This window comes from Capricornis sumatraensis, chromosome 16 (genome assembly GCF_032405125.1).
Source record: "Capricornis sumatraensis isolate serow.1 chromosome 16, serow.2, whole genome shotgun sequence".
NCBI lineage: Eukaryota > Metazoa > Chordata > Mammalia > Artiodactyla > Bovidae > Capricornis > Capricornis sumatraensis.
Window position 1 is genome coordinate 79,841,348 of NC_091084.1, and position 21,986 is coordinate 79,863,333.

The window sequence follows — 21,986 nt, forward strand, 5'->3', positions numbered from 1 at the left end:
TCTGAATTTTAATTTTTTCTTGTTTTTTTTTTTTTTTGTAAAGGGTAAAGTCCTTACGTTTTGTGAATTCTCTAAAGCTGTGTACTAAGCAGTAATCTTTTGACAAATGAATATTGATGAAATGCAGGGAACAAAAGTATCCCAACTTTACTTTGTTAAAATTGTCCTGCCGATCACTTTGCTCATGGCCTCTTTCACATCCTTGTTCCTCAGACTGTAGATCATGGGGTTCAGCATGGGGATCACCGTGGTGTAAAACACGGCTGCCATCTTCCCCTGCTCCACAGATTCCTCCGTGGGACCTCTGAGATACATGAAGATAAGGGTTCCGTAGAATATGACGACCGCTGTCACATGGGGCCCACAGGTGGAAAAGGCCTTGCGCCTGCCTTCCGCCGAGTTCATCCGCAGAATGGCAATGAGGATGAACAGGTAAGATAAGACAACTACAGTCAGAGAATATGTGAAATTAATGCCGGCAAGAGTGATCATGGTATATTCTTTTACAAAGTTCCCAGCACAAGCCATTTTGATGAGAGGTGGGTCCTCACAGTAGAAGTGGTTGATCTCAATCTTCCCACAGAAGTACAAGCCATAGGTCCATAATGCTGCTGCCAGACTAATCAGAAAACCATACACATAAGGGAAAGAAATCAGTCGGATACAGACAGTCCTTGACATTTTGCTGCCATAGAGCAAAGGGTTCCAATGGCCATGTGTCTGTCAAAGGCCATCACAGCAAGAATAAAAACTTCTACATGGACAAGAGCAATAAAAAAGAAACATTGGACCAAACAGCCAGCGTAAGAAATCCTTTTTGTCTCTGATAACAGGTTTTCCAGCATTTTAGGAGTGACATTGGAAGAAAACCACACATCAACAAATGACAAATGACTCAGAAAATAGTACATGGGGCTGCTGAGTTGGGGACTGACCTTAATTAACAGGATCATGCCGATATTACCCACCACCATGATCATGTAGACCAGCAGGAAAATGACAAAGAAGAGAACTTGCCATTCCTGACGACTCGTTAGTCCCAAAAGAATAAACTCTGTCACATCCGTGAAGTTGAGCATTTTCTCTGTTGTTGGTCAGTGTTATTTACAAGCCTCTGTGATAATTAAAGTGAAACAAATTCAAAATCAAGTATTTATTACTAATTTATATTCTTATGTCCCCTTTCAATTTTTACTGTATTAATTATCTATGAATGTGTTATTCCATTCTTTTCAACAAATTATGTCTGAACACTTGCTATGTAACAGTCTCTCTCATAATTATGAATACTAGATGGGTAAATACACAACTCTAATTACATAACAGTTGTACAAAATGTGATTGAACCAGGCTAGTACTAAACTTTGTAACTGGCCAATTGTCCATTAACTACTTTCTAAATACCCCTTGTTTCTAACACTGGCATATTTGGTAATCACATGTTTTTAAAATATTTATGGAGAGTTAGTTTCTCTTTTTAACACGTCACAAATACTACTTTATGTCCTCCTAATTGTAACCATATTATCCTAGATTATAGATGGAAGCTACTTAATCAGATATTTATCAGCCCTTAGTTCAGTTCAGTCACTCAGTTGTGTCTGACTCTTTGTGACCCCATGGACTGCTGCACACCAGGCTTCCCTGTCTATCACTAACTCCTGGAGCTTGCTCAAACTCAATTATCAGCCTTAGTTACCAGATAAAAAGTTATCCTTAATCTAAGCCTGCTAGTTGTGCTCATTTAAAGAGACAGAACCTGGTCACAACAGTCATCAAAATAAAGAGGAAACCTCACATTCAAGCATTATGCATATTCCCTAGCTAAGTACTCTTTCATATCTAGCATGCAATTATAATCAACTAGATATCCTCCACTGTTATGTGCTGCAGATTAAGAAATAAGTAAAACAAAGAGATGAATGCTAATCTTTAGAGTGGTATTAATGTAACAAATACTATAATATCATACCTGTTCTAGAGATGATGAATTATACAGGAGGACATGCATAGGTTATGTGCCATTGTGTAGGAGGGACTTGAATCTCTACAGAGTTTGGTGTCTTGGGGAGAGAAGCAAACCCTGTTGGCTACTGAAGGAGGATTGTATTTGTCTCAAATGTGTTCAAGGGTCATTTGGAGCTTCCTGTGAACTTATTTGCCCAACAGGAACAAGAAGCAAAAATCAGATTACAGATTTACCTGTAAACTTACCAAATAACGCTAGTTTCTTACAAATGAATGCATAAGAAAGCTCTGGTACATATACACAATGGAGTATTATGCAGCCACTAAAAATAAGACATTTGAATAAGTTCTAATGAGGTGGATGAAACTGGAGCCTATTATACAGAGTGAAGTAAGCCAGAAAGAAAAACACCAATACAGTATATTAACGCATATATATGGAATTTAGAAAGATGGTAATGATAACCCTGTATGTGAGACAGCAAAAGAGACACAGATATATAGAACAGTCTTTTGGACTCTGTGGGAGAGGAAGAGGGTGGGATGATTTGGGAGAATGATATTGAAACATGTATAATATCATATATGAAATGAATCACCAGTCCAGGTTTGATGCAGGATACAGGATGCTTGGGGCTGGTGCACTGAGATGACCCAGAAGGCTGGTACAGGGAGCGAGGAGGGAGGGGGGTTCAGGATGGAGAACACGTGTATACCTGTGGCAGATTCATGTTGATGTATGGCAAAACCAATACAATATTGTAAAGTAATTAACCTCCAATTAAAACAAATAAATCTATATTAAAAAAGTTTAAGATAATCTATTATTTTTGGAAAACAGTTGAATGCCCTGAACAAGAACACTGTTTGGCAATTTCATATTCAAAAATAAATTGATGAAATAAATTGTAGAAGCCATCATAAATAATAGAGGAAACACAAAGGTGAAGGAGAGGTTTCATCCCTGAAAAGGACTGCAAACACATCAGCAGGGCATGCTGGTATTAAATCAGCAGAATGTGCTATGGCTGCTAGTGGTGTTCACCCTCATGTGGGACTCACTGTGCACTGTTCGAGATCTTTGTTCCCTGAGCAGGGATGTAACCCGTGTCCCCTGAATTGGGAGTGTAGTGTGTTATCCACAAGACCTCTAGAGATGTCCCCACACTAACACATTTCTAAAGAATAAGCAATAGAGAACAGTTTATTTGGCAAGTTAGATCTAATTGGGTGGTATCAAGGATGATCTAGGAAAAAAAAATGATGTGAAAAGGAGATCAAACCATTCCATTCTGAAGGAAATTCATCTTGAATATTCATTGGATGGACTGATGCTGAAGCTGAAGCTCCATTACTTTGGACACTTAATGCAAAGAGCCAATTCATTGGAAAAGATCCTGATGCTGGGAAAGATTGAGCAGAGGAGGAGAAGGGGACAACAGAGGATGAAAAGGTTAGATAACATCAGTGACTCAATGAACGTGAATTTGACCCAACTCTCCAGGAGATAGTGGAGGATAGAGGCGCCTGGCATGCTACAGCCCATGGGGTCACAAAGAATTGGACACAACTTAGCAACAGGAAAAACAAACAGCAACATGAAAAGGTAGTGGTGTTCAGTTCAGTTCAGTCACTCAGTCGTGTCCAACTCTTTCGACCTCATGAATCACAGCACTCAAGGCCTCCCTGTCCATCACCAACTCCTGGAGTTCACCCAGACTCTCATCCTTTGAGTCAGTGATGCCATCCAGCCATCTCATCCTCGGTCGTCCCCTTCTCCTCCTGCCCCCTTTCCCTCCCAGCATCAGAGTCTTTTCCAATGAGTCAGCTCTTCGCATGAGGTGGCCAAAGTACTGGAGCTTCAGCTTTAGCATCATTCCTTCCAAAGAAATCCCAGGGTTGATCTCCTTCAGAATGGACTGGTTGGATCTCCTTGCTGTCCAAGGGACTCTCAAGAGTCTTCTCCAACACCACAGTTCAAAAGCACCAATACTTTGGCACTAGGCTTTCTTCACAGTCCAACTCTCACATTCATACATGACTACTGGAAAAACCATAGCCTTGAGTAGACGGACCTTTGTTGGCAAAGTAATGTCTCTGCTTTTGAATATGCTGTCTAGGTTGGTCATAACTTTTCTTCCAAGGAGTAAGCATCTTTTAATTTCATCACTGCAGTCACCATCTGCAGTGATTTTGGAGCCCCCCAAAATAAACTCTGACACTGTTTCCACTGTTTCCCCATCTATTTGCCATGAAGTGATGGGACCAGATGCCATGATCTTCGTTTTCTGGATGTTGAGCTTTAAGCCAACTTTTTCACTCTCCTCTTTCACTTTCATCAAAAAGCTTTTTAGTTCTTCTTCACTTTCTGCCATAAGGGTGGTGTCATCTGCATATCTGAGGTGATTGATATTTCTCCTGGCAATCTTGATTCCAGCTTGTGCTTCTTCCAGCCCAGCATTTCTCATAATGCACCCTGCATATAAGTTTAATAAGCAGGGTGACAATATACAGCCTTGACGTACTCCTTTTCCTATTTGAAGCCAGTGTCTTGTTCCATGTCCAGTTCTAACTGTTGTTTCCTGACCTGCATATAGATTTTTCAAGAGGCAAATCAGGTGGTCTGGTATTCCCATCTCTTTCATAATTTTCCACAGTTTACTGTGATCCACACAGTCAAAGTTCTTGGCATCGTCAATAAAGCAGAAATAGATGTTTTTCTGGAACTCTCTTGGTTTTTCATGATCCAGCAGATGTTGGCGATATTAGAAGGGAAATGAAAACTAGGGAAATAAAAATGATGGAGGGCCATGTCAAAAATGGGCCTCCATTATTTTTTATTTCCCAATTTTTCATTTCCCTTCTAATTGTGCTCTCTCACTTTTTTCTTTATCCACTTTCCCCTTCTCTTTCTCTTCCCTGGTCTTTTGGTTTGAACAAATGCTTTATGTGCATAGCCATCATCATATATCACAGTCAGGTTTGTTTATCTTTATATCTAATTATATAAACAGGTGAGAAAGAGTTTAGAAAGAGAAAAGAGTATGGTATCAAAGAACAATATTTTCCCAAATGACCTTATTCTTTTTGGATAATTTTTACATAATCAATTCCTTACTGGAGAATCCAAAATAATTAAGTTGGGCAAGTTTTATGCTTTCCAACTTTTTCAGATTCAATAGAATAAGAACTTTCCAGGTGAATAGCTGGAATTTTCCTTCACTGTGTTCAAAAAATATATTTTTGAACAGTTCTGACAGTTGGCCAGCTTTTAAATTCTCCAGCCATTAGCATCCCGTTAGAATATTTTATAGAGAATTTCCCACTGCTTGGAGTTGGCATGAGGAAGATTCTCTCTTCCTGGTCTCAGTTTTGGTTTCACTGTGGAACCTGAGGGCCAAGATTCTTGGTTCAAAGAGGAATATGCAGAAATGAAATGCTGGCCTGGGGATATCTTACATGAGTCAGTTAGTGACTTAAGGTGGTCACTTGAACGCAAACTAGTTTTGCATTAAATTGATTGCAGTGTGGCTTTAAGGCCAGACTGAACCTGCAAAGGAAGACTGACTCTATGAAGTCTGAGCCGACCTGTTTTCAGACTCCTTGGGTTTCTTCTTTATGGCTGGTATTCTGGCTACACATTGATCTGCAAGGCCATGTGTTTCCAAAACAGTTTATTTTTTGCTTAAGAAAGCTAGAGTTGACTTCTGTTTTGGCAAGAAATAAAGAAAAAAACATGCTAGCAGTGACAATACTAGTGTTTGCTTTTCTATGTAGACGTCATCTATATTTACTAAAATTCTGCACTTTTCCGGTCACTGGCATTTCTCTTTTTCCATCTAGTTATTTATAAATCATAAGTCTAATGTTGGTATCATACATGATTGAACAAATAAGTAGGCTTTTGATGGTTATAAATACACATAGAATAAAGAAATCTACCTACCAATGGGGGAAGAGCTGTCTTCAGAAAGAGTATCAATGGCTCTTCTGAGGAATGATGAAGACCTAATTTATATCATTTGTAGGTTGATACCATTTTCCTAAGAGACTGCACAAACAAGTGAGGGTGAAATAATTACTTTTTAAGATAATTATTCTTCAATACATGAGTTCTCTGGAGAAATAACAACTGGGTACAAGGCAGATTTCCCATGGGACCCAACCTTCAGTCTCAATATTTTTCTTCTTGCATTGGGAAGTCCACACGATAGTATTGATGTCTGCCATGGATGCGCATACTACATTATATTTGCCATAATATTAGCTTAGTGCAATTTCTTCCACCCCATTATCATGACTTTGTGTCACAATGTGCTACTACTTTACTTCGTGTTATGGATTGAATTGTGTTCCTTTATAATCCATGTATCAACATCTCTACTGTCAGTACTTCAGAATATGTCTGAATTTGGAGATAGCATCTTGACAGAGGAAATTAAAGTGCCATGAGTTGATATGAGTGGGTCCCAAATCAAGATGACTGCTGTCTTTATTATTACTTTTTTAAGAGATTAGTACATAGAAACTCACGAAGGATAGAGCACCTACAGACACAGGGAAATGACAGGCATCTGCAAACCAGACAGAGGCTTCAGAATGAAACCAACCCTACTGACACTTTGATCTTGAATTTATAGCCTCCAAACTAGGAGAAAGTCCATCTCGCTGGTTTAAGCCTCCCCGTGTGTGGTACTTCATTATGGCAGCCCTAGCAAATTGATATGCTCTGTGTTTTACAAACAGAATGCTTTGATACTGGAATGAAGCTTTCCTTCTTTGCAGACTAGTGTCATTATTTTATATATGGTTAATCTTTATAGTGAAGTTTAATACACACAGGCAATATATACACAGCACAAACACATACAGCCTAATGAACTGTTAACACAGTAAGCAAACTTATAAGACCTGTTTCGAAAGCAAGGAGAAGATTAACACTACTTCAGACCACATCTCACCTCCTTTCTCAGTTACTATCCCTCAAGTTAGCTGCATCTTCACTTTTGATGGGCTTCCCCAGTCACTCAGATGGTGAAGAATCTGCCTGCTGTGTGGGAGACCTGGATTCAATCCCTGGGTCAGGAAGATCCCCTGGAGAAGGAACTGACAACCCACTCCAGCATTCTTGCCTGCAGAATCCCATGGACAGAGAAGCCTGGCGGACCATGGGGTGGCAAAGAGTCAGACACGACTGAGCAGCTACATGATGTGATGATGATGTGATCATTTGTATCACTGTAGATCCTTTGTGTTGGTTTCTGAATTCTACATAACTGAAATCAAACAGAATATATTCTTCCATGTATTGTCTTTTAGTGAACTTTAGATGTCTGGTTATTGTGTGGATTATTGTCTTAGTTTGCTTGGACTGTTATAGTAAAAATACCATAAACAATAGGTTTTTTTGTTTGTTTGTTTGTTTGTTTGTTTCTGAGAGGTTAGTGGAACTCAGCTTTTGTTCAGTGATTTGGAAGACAAGGGTGATTCATGGAAATGCATATTAGGATCTTGATAAGAGGGAACCGGTCAACACAACACTAAATCTGTAAATAAATGGGAAGCCGAAGTGACAGCAAAGATAAAGAGAGGATAAATAACCTACTGGGCGTCCCTGGCGACTCAGCAGTAAAAATTCTACCTGCGATGCAGGAGCTGAAGGATACTCAGGTTTGACCACTGGGTTGGGAAGATACCATAGAGGAAGTCATGGTAGCCACTTCAGTATTCTTGCCTGGAGAATTCAAGGACAGACGACCCTGGCTGGCTATAATCTATAGGGTGGCAAAGAGTTGGACACAATTGAAGAGACTTAGCACATATGCAAATTACCAATTCATATATATATATATATATATATATATTTTTTTTTTTTTTTGCAAAGTGTATCCCCAGATGAAAGGAAGAACTACACATCTTAGTGAGGAATAAAAGTAGTCTGGGAAGGGGACTATCATTTGCCAGATTAACAATGGTGGCCACTCCTGTAGTCACTCTCTACCTTGGCTGAAAGAATTCATTGTTCTTCACAGAATTGTTATCTCAGAAATGTAACAAATAATGGCAGTCTTACACCGTTCTTGTCACTACTCAGGTTTAAAGGATTTAAGGTTCCTATCTATAACAAATTTCAGTTCAGTTCAGTTCAGTTGCTCAGTCGTGTCCGACTCTTTGCAACCCTATGGACTGCAACGTGCCAGGCCTCCCTATCCATCACCAACTCCTGGAGTCGATGCAAACTCATGCTCATTGAGTTGGTGAGGCCACCCAGCCATCTCATCCTCTGTCGTCCAGTTCTTCTGCCCTCAATCTTTCCGAGTATCAGGGTCTTTTCAAATGAGTCAGCTCTTCACATCAGGTGGCCAATGTATTGGATTTTCAGCTTCAACATCAATCCTTCCAACGAGCACCCAGGACTGACCTCCTTTAGGATGGACTGGTTGGATCTCCTTGCAGTCCAGGGGACTCTCAAGAGTCTTCTCCAGCACCAGAGTTCAAAAGCCTCAAATCTTCGATGCTCAGCTTTCTTTATAGTCCAACTTTCACATCTATACATGACTATTGGAAAAACCATAGCCTTGACTAGACAGACCTTTGTTGGCAAAGTATGTCTCTGCTTTTTAATGTGCTCTCTAGGTTGGTTGCCGGGAGCCAGCATGAGGAACTCCACCCATGGCAAAGGTCATGAGGAAGGAGGCTTCGGAATACGCAAAGGCGGGATCGAGCCTCAGGAAACCCCCTGTTCCCGAGCATCTATCCCCCAAACCAGAGTCTGCCCACTTTACTGTTTTACACTCTCACCTACACCTCTGACTTTTCGGGGGGCTGTCCCCCATCTCTCTCGGAGAAGGAGTTAACCTACAGCTCCAGTTAATGAAAATTCCTGGGCATGACACGGGTGTCTCAGGTCAAACCTCTCTGCTGGCAGACTAGCTTGTGTGACAGAATTATCCACACTCTTGCTACTACCTACATGATTGTTTACAACCTCTCAACCATAAACAGCACAGACATTTGGAGTATTTTGAAAGTCTTAGTTATCATTGGGTTTTTCTAAAGATAAAAATCATGTTGGTGAAGGGTTTTTCATTTATTGGGCCAATGTTTGCTGCTAAATCCCCTGCCCTTATATATGTTAATGAATATATAACTAGCATATAGGAGAAATAAGTATTAACCTTTAAGATTAATCATGTTAACCTTAGGCTAAGTAAATTCCTTTCTTAATTGTAACCCACTACACCCTCACCCTATAGGAATGCAACTTTATCTGGTACCTTTGGAGGGTGGTGCCTGGTTTAAGAAAAATCACCCCTGGAAAATAAGTTTTTTGGTTGACTGACCGTTATCAGAAAGAAAGGATCACAATGTCAGCAGGCCTCATGGCCAGAAGATGATGTAAAACCCCCAAGACCTTTTTGTATACATTCATATGAAGCACCTGATTTTGATAAAGGTCAGGACTGCTGACCCCCGTGTAACTTTAAAATTTTCATTTGTCTCTATGTGTAACAAAAGGTATATAAGCAAACCTAAAAATAAAGAAATCGGATCAGTTTCTGGAAAGACTGATTCCCCCGTGTCGTTCTTTCTTGCTCTCCGTTTTTCTGGCTGAATTCCCATCTGGAGCTTGGGTGCTTGCCAAGCCTGCTAATTTTGCCCTGGCTTTTAAGTTCCACGCGAGAGGGAGCCCAAGGCGGGGCACCTGCCCATATTCAAGTGGGCGCCAGTGGCATATGTAGGTAGTGCAAGCTTCTTGTCTCGAAGTTTTATTGGTATCCCACATAAACCAAATTATTCAGCCTCTTTTTCTCCACTAATTTTCCTACCACACTATTTCTTTCTAATCTCTCTCTATATCTTTAATTAAGCAATTAATTCCTAGGACGCTGACTCCATCCTCACTTCGAATTACCCTGGATCCACCGGGGCTGGACCCCAACAGTTGGTCACAACTTTCCTTCCAAGGAGTAACAAATTTAATCCAACACATATTAGCAACACATTCCCATCCCACCTCATGTGATCCTGTGTACAGTTTCTCAGTTTTCTATCCATTATTGATGCCCCAGGCATGATCAAGCTATTCTACTTCCATCAATTGCCTCTTATTGCTTCTTTCTTTAGAAAATGCCTTTGCAACCATCCTCTAGCTTTTTGAAATTCTACTCAGTTTTCAAAGCCTAGCTCTTTCCTAAAAGTCTTATTCAGAATTAATTTTTCTATCTCTTCACAAAACAATTTTTAAAAATTCATTAACTGTTTCCCTTGTCCTAGAAAGTCTTATGGCAAATAAATATGAATTTTTTTCATAAATAAATATGGCAGTGGGTGTATATTTAATCCTTTTTAAAGGCTACAATTTCTACTTTTTGACAAATCTTAATAACTTTGTGTTAAGTAAATTAATACATGACCATGAATACATTTTTATCAGATATTTTATCAGATGACTTCTAAAACTATCTCTATCAGTTGAGCTGTGAAATAAGAGGAAACTTTACCTCAACATTGTCTTGCCTAGGTAAATAAGCTTCCATTAAGGTCGTCAAATAGAGGAAGTTTTCTAGGAAAAAATCAATTTTTTAAATAATAGATTACTCAACCCAAGATCATCAAAATAAACAATAATTTTAACTATGTTGCAATTTCCAAATCAATGACTACTTTTACATGTATTCTGATTTTCAAAGCTCAGTAATGAGTATTGTATTTCTTTAAAACTCAGGAAAATTTATTTAACAATTAAATTTCCATTGAACATTTACTTGTAGAATGTGAGATAGATGAGTTTAAAAATAAGAAATCAAGGCTTCAGAGCCAAGGGTTTTAAATAAGTCACTGATATAAATAGTAGTCTTGACTCTGGATTGAATATTCTTAAAAATTTATAATATTTTATTTTATTATTCAAATAAAACAAACTAAAATCATGTTTACAATATCCCATAGAAAAAGATAATCAAATATGAGCCATGCAAATTTTTCAGGTAGTGATTTTTCATGCTTATGAATAAAGAAAAATATGCAGTAATTCAACTTTGGTATTCTTTATAGTCTTTCTAAATATTTGGCAGTTCAAATGAAGAATCACAAACATATAGGAGAGACACTACAATTTTACTATTCATTCTTCCCAGGAAGTACCATATTCATAAGAGGATTAAAAAGCAGGGATATCTTTCTGGTTTTCAAATATTAAAAAGATGGAAAAGTCATTTACAAAAATGTAAAATTTTGAGATTACCATATATTCCTATTCATATTTTTCAGTACAAATATGGTTTATAATAAATAACAATTTCATTTGATCTTAGTAATTACAAAGTGGCAAGACACCGTAATGTTGCTCCGTATCTCCGGCTCTGAAGAAAACAAATGTGATGCTGTGTACAAATCTATGAAAAATCACATATGTAGGCAATGGTAGCCACATAAGTGTATATTTCGGAACTAATGAAAAATACATGAAATCGACATGAAAAGTATGTAATCATATGGATGTAATGGTCACAGAGAGCAGCAGGAACTAACCTTGAGTTACCAGAAATGTAATCAGATTATACTCTTCAAATAAGTTGGGCAAGTAAATGACCTTTTTAAACAAAATGTTAACCTGAAAGTGTGAAATTGGCAGATTGGCAAAGTGACAGGATGATGGTGTTAATCTCAAAGTTAGGTCTAAATTTTCAACAAGAAGGAGAATACAGGGAAATAGGAATAAGATGAAGAAGAAAAGTTGCAAAATTGAACAACGGTCAGTTTCAGGAGGCTAAAATCCTTCTTTTTTGTCTGATTTATTCAGAATATTTCCAGATGAATTCTTCTGTTTAAGAAAATAAAAATAGATTTAATACACATGAATAAATTATACACATTGATGATACCATCAGTATGTTAACATGATGTCTAATTTTTTTCATATTATAAGACTTAAATTGTAATTTCCACTTTGCAAAAGTTCTCTATACTTCTATCTATCTATCTTCTATCTATCACATACCTATGTTTTAGGAAACACTGACTATATAAGTGGGGAAAACCGCTAGACCATTCAGGTATGACCTAAATCAAATCCCTTATGATTATACAGTGGAACTGAGAAATAGATTTAAGGGACTAGATCTGATAGATAGAGTGCCTGATGAACTATGGAATGAGGTTCATGACATTGTACAGGAGACAGGGATCAAGACCATCCCCATGGAAAAGAAATCCAAAAAAGCAAAATGGCTGTCTGAGGAGGCCTTACAAATAGCTGTGAAAAGAAGAGAGGTGAAAAGCAAATGAGAAAAGGAAAGATATAAGCATCTGAATGCAGAATTCCAAAGAATAGCAAGAAGAGATAAGGAAGCCTTCTTCAGTGATCAATGCAAAGAAATAGAGGAAAAGAACAGAATGGGAAAGACTAGAGATCTCTTCAAGAAAATTAGAGATTCCAAGGGAATATTTCCTGCAAAGATGGGCTCGATAAAGGGCAGAAATTGTATGGACCTAACAGAAGCAGAAGATATTAACAAGAGGTGGCAAGAATACACAGAAGAACTGTACAAAAAAGATCTTCATGACCCAGATAATCATGATGATGTGATCACTAATCTAGAGCCAGACATCTTGGAATGTGAAGTCAAGTGGGCCTTAGAAACCATCATTATGAACAAAGCTAGTGGAGGTGATGGAATTCCAGTTGAGCTATTTCAAATCCTGAAAGATGATTCTGTGAAAGTGCTGCACTCAATATGCCAGCAAATTTGGAAAACTCAGCAGTGGCCACAGGACTGGAAAAGGTCAGTTTTCATTCCAATCTCAAAGAAAGGCAATGACAAAGAATGCTCAAACTACCGCACAATTGCACTCATCTCACATGCTAGTAAAGTAATGCTCAAAATTCTCCAAGCCAGGCTTCAGCAGTACATGAACTGTGAACTTCCAGATGTTCAAGCTGGTTTTAGAAAAGCCAGAGGAACAAGAGATCAAATTGCCAACATCCTCTGGATCATGGAAAAAGCAAGAGAGTTCCAGAAAAACATCTATTTCTGCTTTGACTATGCCAAATCCTCTGACTGTGTGGACCACAATAAACTGTGGAAAATTCTGAAAGAGATGGGAATACCATACCACCTGACCTGCCTCTTGAGAAATCTGTATGCAGGTCAGGAAGCAACAGTTAGAACTGGACATGGAACAACAGACTGGTTCCAAATAGGAAAAGGAGTACGTCAAGGCTGTATATTGTCACCCTGCTTATTTAACATATATGCAGAGTGCATCATAAGAAACCCTGGACTGGAAGAAACACAAGCTGGAATCAAGATTGCCAGGAGAAATATCAATAACCTCAGATATGCAGATGACACCACCGTTATGGCAGAAAGTGAAGAGGAACTAAAAAGCCTCTTGATGAAAGTGAAAGAGGAGAGGGAAAAAGTTGGCTTAAAGCTCAACATTCAGAAAACGAAGATCATGGCATCTGGTCCCATCACTTCATGGCAAATAGATGGGGAAACAGCTATTCCTTCCAAGGGCAGCTGCTCCTTACCGTGCATGAGGGGTATCTCCTCACCTCTGCCCCTCCTGACCTTGAACGTGAAGTAGCTCCTCTCGGCCCTCCTGCGCTGTTGCAGCCTGGCACTCTCGGCCACCGCCCTGACCTCGGACGTGGGGTAGCTCCTCTCGGCCATTCCTGAACCGTTGCAGCCGGGCACTCTTGGTCGCTGCCCCTGACCTAGGGCATGGGGTAGCTCCTCTTGGCTGCCGCCCCTCGGGCATGGTGTCCTCCTAGCTTCTGCCCCTGATCTCGGACGTGGGGTAGCTTCTCTCGGCCACACTTGTGCACCATTGCAGCAGGCCACGCTAAAGGATACTAAACTAAAGGATGGTTTAGTAGATTAATAAAAAAATAGCAGTAAACTTGGAAATCAAATATATTTGAAATGCTCTTCTAAGTTATGTGATTTTATGTTAGTAATCTGTAGTCTCTGTATGCTCATCTCTAAATTAGGGACTATAATACTGAAATAATAATATTGGTGATAACACTAAGTGAAACAACAGATATTAAGTTGGCCAGAAAGATTCGTTCTGGTTTTCTGCAACATCTTATGGAAGAACTCGAACGAACATTTCGGCCAAACCAATATTAAAATAGTGCCTAATCTTTGAAAATTATGATTATTTCTTTCTCTCTCCTCCATGTGTACATGTGTGAGTGTGAAAGTCGAAATATTCTTCAAATATCCACTACTCCAAAGAAAATATGTAGGAATAAAAATATTAGACTTATAGCATTACTGTTCCCTGGAATATGCAACTATTTGTTTAAATACACCAGGACTGGTTTTCATTAAAGAAAACTGTCAGTTAGAGCCATTGATCTTTCTGATAGGTGGGAATGAAAATGTAACTATTTTACCACAGTTATTGCTCCTTAGGAAAGTGCATCAGATATGCAGATAATACCGCTCTAATGGCAGAAAGTGAAGAGGAATTAAAGAGCCTCTGGATGAGGGTTAAAGAGGAGAGTGAAAAAGCTGGCTTGATTTGAGAGAATAGCACTGAAACATGTATATTATCATATCTGAAATTAATCGGCACTCCAGGTTCGATGCTTGAGACAGGGTGCTCAGGGCTGGTGCACAGGGATGACCCAGATGGATGGGATGGGATGTGGAGGGGGGTGGGAGGGGATTCAGGATGGGGAACACATATACACCCATGGCTGATTCATATCAATGTATGGCAAAAACCACCACAATATTGTAAAGTAATTAGCCTCCAATTAAAAAAAAAAAAGCTGGCATGAAACTCAACATTCAAAGAACTAAGATCACAGCATCCAGTCCCATCACTTTATGGCAAATAGAATTTGAAAATAAGTGACAGACTTTATATTTTGGGGATCCAAAATCACTGTTGATGGTGACTGCATCCATGAAATTAAAAGACACTTGCTCCTTGAAAGGATAGCTATGACCAATCTTAACAGCATATTAAAAAAGCAAAGACATCACTTTTCTGACAAAGGTCCATGTAGTCAGGGCTATGGCTTTTCAAGTAGTCATGTATGGATGTGAGAGTTGGATCATAGAGAAGGCTGCATGTCAAAGAATTGATGCTTTTGAATTGTGGTGCTGGAGGAGATTCTTGAGAGTTCACTGGACAACAAGGAGATCAAACCAGTCCATCCTAAAGGAAATCAGTCCTGAATATTCACTGGAAAGACTGATGCTGAAGCTGAAGCTCCTAAATTTGGCCATCTGATGCAAAGAGCAGACTCTTTGGAAAAGACTCTGATGCTGGGAAAGATTGAAGGCAGCAGGAGAAGGGGCCAGTAGAGGATGAGATGGTTGGATGACATGAGTTTGAGCAAGCTCTGGGAGATGGTGAAGGACAGGGAAGCCTGGTGTGCTGCAGTACATGGGGTAGCAGGAGAAGAGTGTGGCAGAGGATGAGATGATTAGATAGTGCGACAATAACTTATGAAAGTAGTGGGTGAAATCCTCTTAAGCCTTAAACTTGTGTGCATGAGTGCATAAATATGAGAACCATATTGCTAGTCAGTCATAAATATCAATGACAACGTGGGTCACCTGAATTTCTGAACAGTACTGTTGGCTTAAAAATAATGCTTCCTCAGAGTCACTTGGTCCTTTCAAAAACTTTATTATATATGTAAAAATGGAGACACATATTTTGTTCATGTTCAAAATGGACATTTTTTAATGCTACAATCATTACTGAATCTCTATTTAGCATCAAACCTGGCTAGATTGTAAAGATAGAGACATGGACCTTTCAGTCACAACATTTGAAATAATAAAAGGGCTAGTTTTACACAACTGAATATGTTTGTATGCTTAAAACAACAGATCTCTAGATATTTAGGTAGAATTCAACAAGCTATAAATTGGATGTTAAAAGTTAAAAGATTAGTTATTTGTATGCATGTTTTAACAGAATTTATAGGCAATCTAACTTTCAAATTAAAGTTATTTCAAAACAATATCAAGTAATGAAAAGATTGAAGTGGTATGGGATAGCATAGAATTAATAACTATAAAAAACATTACTCTGCAAGAAATATTGAGCAAAAATAAGGTCTAAGGTGAAAAGGATGCTTTGAAATACAAATGGGAGAAAAAGGTGTCAGTTGAGGGGTAATAATATTTGTGTCATCCTACTTTTTTTGGAAGTAACATCCAACACTGATTTTATTCAGACCCTGCCTGGTCTGACATAATATTGAACTGGGACTTATGGGTATATTCTGATAGGTGCAAAAAGATGAAGAAGTTCTTGTTTTGTGCAATTATAAGACTCACTGCAGTTTACTCAGAGTAAATGGATTCTTTCCTCTATAGCATCAGCCCTTTCATTCTCTTTATTATAGCACTTAACAAAATCTGTTGACTTGTATCTTTACAGTGTCATAAAACTGTGCAACACTAGTGTTCCTTGCAGTTTCACTGGTACATGAAGCCGTTCTTGTCTCATTGTAGATATCCACTAAACATTCCTCAACTTTGCCTGAGCTATGGAACTTCAAATCAACTAGTATTAATATTTGCATCTTTAACATTAAAATACTTACAAGTAAGTCACCATAATTAATCAACAAATTGGACATATAGAATTGATTGTGACAAAGTACAATTGTGGGTAAAACTTGAACTACAGTATTGACAGAAAATATCTGCCACGTCCTGAAGAAATGGATTACTAGAGAGGAGAGAAAGCGTGAAAACTCTAGGATGCTGGAATGACGTTGATAAACTCTAGAGACGATACAGTTCCTCCAGAGGTAAACCCTAAATCTTTGTATGAACTATTCTTATGGCAGAAAGTGAAGAGGAACTAAAAAGCCTCTTGATGAAAGTGAAAAAAGAGAGTGAAAATGTTGGCTTAAAGCTCAACATTCAGAAAACGAAGATCATGGCATCTGGTCCCATCACTTCATGGGAAATAGACGGGGAAGCAGTGGAAACAGTGTCAGGCTTTATTTTTGGGAGCTCCAAAATCACTGCAGATGGTGACTGCACCCATGAAATTAAAAGAGGCTTACTCCTTGGAATGAAAGTTATGACCAACCTATATTCAAAAGCAGACATTAGAACTGCAAAGCCAATATAATATTGTAAAGTAATTAACCTCCAATTAAAATAAATAAATTTATATTTTAAAAAAAGAAAGAAAAAACAGAGACATTACTTTGCCAACAAAGGTCTGTCTAGTCAAGTTATGGTTTTTCCAGTGGTCATGTATGGATGTGAGAGTTGGACTGTGAAGAAAGCTGAATGCCAAAGAACTGATGCTTTTGAACTGTGGTGTTGGAGAAGACTCTTGAGAGTCCCTTGGACAGCAAGGAGATCCAACAAGTCCATTCTGAAGGAGATCAGCCCTGGGATTTCTTTGGAAGGAATGATGCTAAAGCTGAAACTCCAGTACTTTGGCCACCTGATACGAAGAGCTGACTCATTGAAAAAGACTCTGATGCTGGGAGGGATTGGGGGCAAGAGGAGAAGGGGATGACAGAGGATGAGATGGCTGGATGGTATCACTGACTTGATGGACATGAGTTTGGGTGAACCCCGGGAGTTGGTGATGGACAGGGAGGCCTGGCGTACTGCGATTCATGGGCTCGCAAAGAGTCGCACACGACTGAGAGACTGAACTGAAGTGAACTGAACTGATTCTTTGTTTCAGCAGTTAATATGTAAAAATAAATTGTTTGGAAAGTTTTACTTCCCATTATGGCCTAAGGAGGAAAATGTCTTTTGAAAATGACTGTCACAGGTGGAGAAAAATAAATAGATGTCAGTCATGGACATGAGGGTACCATCATACATTGTCTCCCCAAGTGTCTTATCAGCAGTTGTGATCACATTCTTCTAAACCATGTGTTCAAAGCGCCTGCATGGTAAGTGCCACAAAATTATAAACTACTAAAGTTTAGCTCACCATAGACAATATGTGTTATTAACAGTTTTGTGTATATATATATATATATATATGGTCATACCATACATTGATTTGTGGATATAGACAAATATTCTGGAATTATAAAGATTCGTTAATAGTGGTAAATTTGAGAATTGAGAATGGAAGATCAGAGTGGGACAAAGAAAAGGAAGTCTTTTACTTTATATTCTTTTAGAGATTAAATGTTTTACTGTGAGAATGTGTGCCTTTTATTATAAAATTAATGTATATATACAGATATAAACATAAACGTGAAATACCTACAAATATAATGCCCAACCTTTTACACGATTCCCTGGTTGCTCAGATTGTAGAGAGTCTGCCTGCAATGTGGGAGACCCAGGTTTAATTCCTGGGTCAAGAAGATTCCCTGGAGCAGGAAATGGCAACCCAGTCCAGTAATATTCCTGAGAAATCCCATGGATGGAGGAAACTGGTGGGCTACAGTACATAGGGTCACAAACAGTCGGACATGAACGAGCAACTTCACTCACTTTACACACAATGGACACGTGTCACATGTGAAATTACAAATTGAGTCTTTAACTATTCTGTCATAGCTTATAGCTTTTAATCATGGATTTAAAATTAACATTTCAGTAATAAGTTAAACTTGGGTCCAGTTCCCATAAATACAACTTTTATTTAATATGTAAAGAAAAAGACACTGCAATTTTAGGTCAAAAGTACCTTTCTTCTGATAAGTTTCTGAAAAGCTTGTTTCACATCCTTGTTCCTCAAACTATAAATGATGGGGTTCAACATAGGGCTTACAGAGGGTAGAAAAGAGCAATGATTTTGGACTGTTCCACTGACTGGTCTGTGGGAGGTCTAACGTACATACAGAACAGGCTCCCGTGAAACACAGTCACTGCCTCCAGATGGGACCCACAGGTGGAAAAAGCTTTGTGCCTGCCTTCAGCAGAGCGCATCCTCAGGATGGCAGTGAGAATGAAGATGTAGGAGATGAGGGTTATGAGAAGCGAGTTGGAGAGGTTAAATCTGGCCACCACAAACATGGATGTCCCCTTAATGTAAGTGTTAGAGCAGGAGAGTCGAATGAGGGGTGGATCAGAGCAATAGAAGTGATTAATGACATTGGAGCCACAGAAGGTCAAGTGGCGTGTCCACATGGTTTCCATCAGGCCACTAAGAGCCCGTAGGTATATGGACCAGCAATCAGGTGAATGCAGACCCCCTTGGACATTTTGCTGCTATAAATCAAAGGATTACAGATGGCCATGTACCTATCATAAGCCATCACAGCTAGCATGTAATATTCAGTAATCACCATGGCAATGAGAAAATAACACTGGATTAAACAAGCAGTGTAGGAATTTTTCTTTTTTCTCTGATAAGAAGTTCACCAACATCTTGTGACTCACATTAGTGGAATAGCACAAACCCAAGCAGGGCAAACTGGCGAGAAAGAAGTACATAGGGGTGTGGAGGCATAAATCTATCCTGATCAATAGCAACATCCCAACATTCCCTCCCATGGTGATCAGATAGATCTCCAGGAACAGCACAAAGGGAATGGGCTGGATGATCTGTTAATCCTAAGAGAACAAATTCAGTCACCACGGTGGAATTTCCTCTGCCCATTGTCTTAGATGCCAGCATTGTCCATTTAGATAAATTAAAATAAGAAGTGAATGAGAAGCCCATCAAACATTTCTTCTCTCTTTCTTTTATTCCTTTTCTCTCTTTCTTCTACCCTCAGTTATCTTCACACATAGCTATTATCAGACATAGTCTAAGACTGTAGGAGGTAAGACTTTTAATAGGTCATAACCCCTAATATTGTCACCCTGCTTATTTAACTTATATGCAGAGTACATCATGAGAAACCCTGGACTGGAAGAAACACAAGTTGGAATCAAGATTGCCAGGAGAAATATCAATAACCTCAGATATGCAGATGACACCACCCTTATGGCAGAAAGTGAAGAGGAACTAAAAAGCCTTTTGATGAAAGTGAAAGTAGAGAGTGAAAAAACTGGCTTAAAGCTCAACATTCAGAAAACGAAGATCATGGCATCCGGTCCCATCACTTCATGGGAAATAGATGGGGAAACCGTGGAAACAGCGTCAGACTTTATTTTTTTGGGCTCCAAAGTCACTGCAGATGGTGACTGCAGCCATGAAATTAAAAGACACTTTCTCCTTGGAAGAAAAGTTATGAGCAACCTAGATAGCATATTCAAAAGCAGAGACATTACTTTGCCGACTAAGGTCCGTCTAGTCAAGGCTATGGTTTTTCCTATGGTCATGTATGGATGTGAGAGTTGACTGTGAAGAAGGCTGAACACCGAAGAATTGATGTTTTTGAACTGTGGTGTTGGAGAAGACTCTTGAGAGTCCCTTGGAGTGCAAGGAGATCCAACTAGTCCATTCTGAAGGAGATCAGCCCTGGGAATTTCTTTGGAAGGAATGATACTAAAGCTGAAACTCCAGTCCTTTGGCCACCTCATGCGAAGAGTTGACTCATTGGAAAAGACTCTGATGCTGGGAGGGATTGGGGGTAGGAGGAGAAAGGGACGACTCAGGATGAGATGGCTGGATGGCATCACTGACTCGATGGACGTGAGTCTAAGTGAACTCCAGGAGTTGGTGATGGACAGGGAGGCCTGGCGTGCTGCGATTCATGGGGTCTCAAAGAGTCGGACACGACTGAGCGACTGAACTGAACTGAACCCCTACTATCTGGGTATACAATGTGCAGATGATTCCCAAACAGAATGGCTCCTGTGTCTCCACCTTATTTTGGAACGAGGGAATTATGACCCAAAGTTTATCTTAAAATGGCTTCAACCACCAACTGTTACTTACAGATTGCTATAAAATCGTGGATTCATCATTGGCCCTAGGGATGGTTCTGGACAAAATGGTGAGCATGTTTGGAAACACTTTTGCAGTCCTTAACAGTATGTGCATATTTATTTGTCTCAGTCATGCCACATGCAGCATCTTAGTTACCTGACCAGGGATCAGGGACCTGGCCTGTGCCCCCTGCAGTGGAAGCAGAGTCTTAAGCACTGGACCACCATGGAAGCTTCCCAGTATGTGCATGCTCAGAAATTCAAACATTGAGAACTGTACTTCCCACTTACTGTACTGTTGTTGTTGCTTAGTTGCTAATTTACACTCAACTCTTTTGAGATCCCATGGGCTATAGCCTACCAGGCTTCTCTGTCCATAGGATTTCCCAGGCAAGTATACTGCAGTGGGTTGCCATTCCTTCTTAAGAGGATCTTTCTGTCCCAGGGATTGAAACTGCCACTCCTGCATTGGCAGGTGGATTCTTTACCACTGAGTATTAGAGAGTCCTGCATTATAGGAATTTGAAGAAAAATTACTGAGGCCTATTTTACTGATCACTCATCTTTAACTCTTTGCTAACCCATGAACTAGAGTCTGCCACCCTCCTCTATTCATGGAATTCTCCAGGCAAGCATACTAGTCATTCTCTTCTCCAGGGGATCTTCCGAACCCAGGAATCAAACCTGAGTCTTCCACATTGCAGCCAGAGTCTTTACAGTCTCAGCCACCGGGGCCATCCGATTTTACTACTATATTCCCTGAATACAGGAGGATGTAGCATTCCTGTGTGAATAGACCAAAGGCAAAGACTCCAAATTTGAAAATGACAAAGTCCTATACGAATTAGAGGAAGAGTTTTCATTCAGAAGCGTTTATGTGAATAAAACAAAAAAGACTTGGATGGCAAAAAGAGACGTGGCAAAAACTTAGACCCTAGTTTTGTTTGCTTACCCATTTATTTATTCATTTTTCATTTATCCAATATAGCATTTAAGGAGTTTATAGCATATAACAAAATTTGGTAACTTTGTACTGCTAGTGGAACAGAAATTTGACTCTAACCTTCCTAGCCACATATAGTTCAATTAATTCAATATAGGTCAATTTATATAATAAATAGTTCAATTATCTTCCTTACAGACTTACAATGGCCAGAAGTTATAAAACAAAAAAACTAATCAACAGAGATAGAATCGTTCATAATGTAGAGTTTGAGT

General features: G+C 39.2%; 1 protein-coding gene and 1 pseudogene across 1 annotated transcript; both read right to left on the reverse strand.

Moving 5' to 3' along the window:
- Positions 1-147: 147 nt before the first annotated feature.
- LOC138093198 (olfactory receptor 5M3-like) lies at positions 148-8,626 on the reverse strand. The gene is given in 3 exon segments (XM_068989316.1): positions 148-707; positions 710-1,084; positions 8,614-8,626. Coding segments are annotated over 3 exon segments (948 nt in total).
- Positions 8,627-18,621: 9,995 nt separating this feature from the next.
- LOC138092277 (olfactory receptor 5M5-like) lies at positions 18,622-19,551 on the reverse strand (annotated as a pseudogene).
- Positions 19,552-21,986: the final 2,435 nt, after the last annotated feature.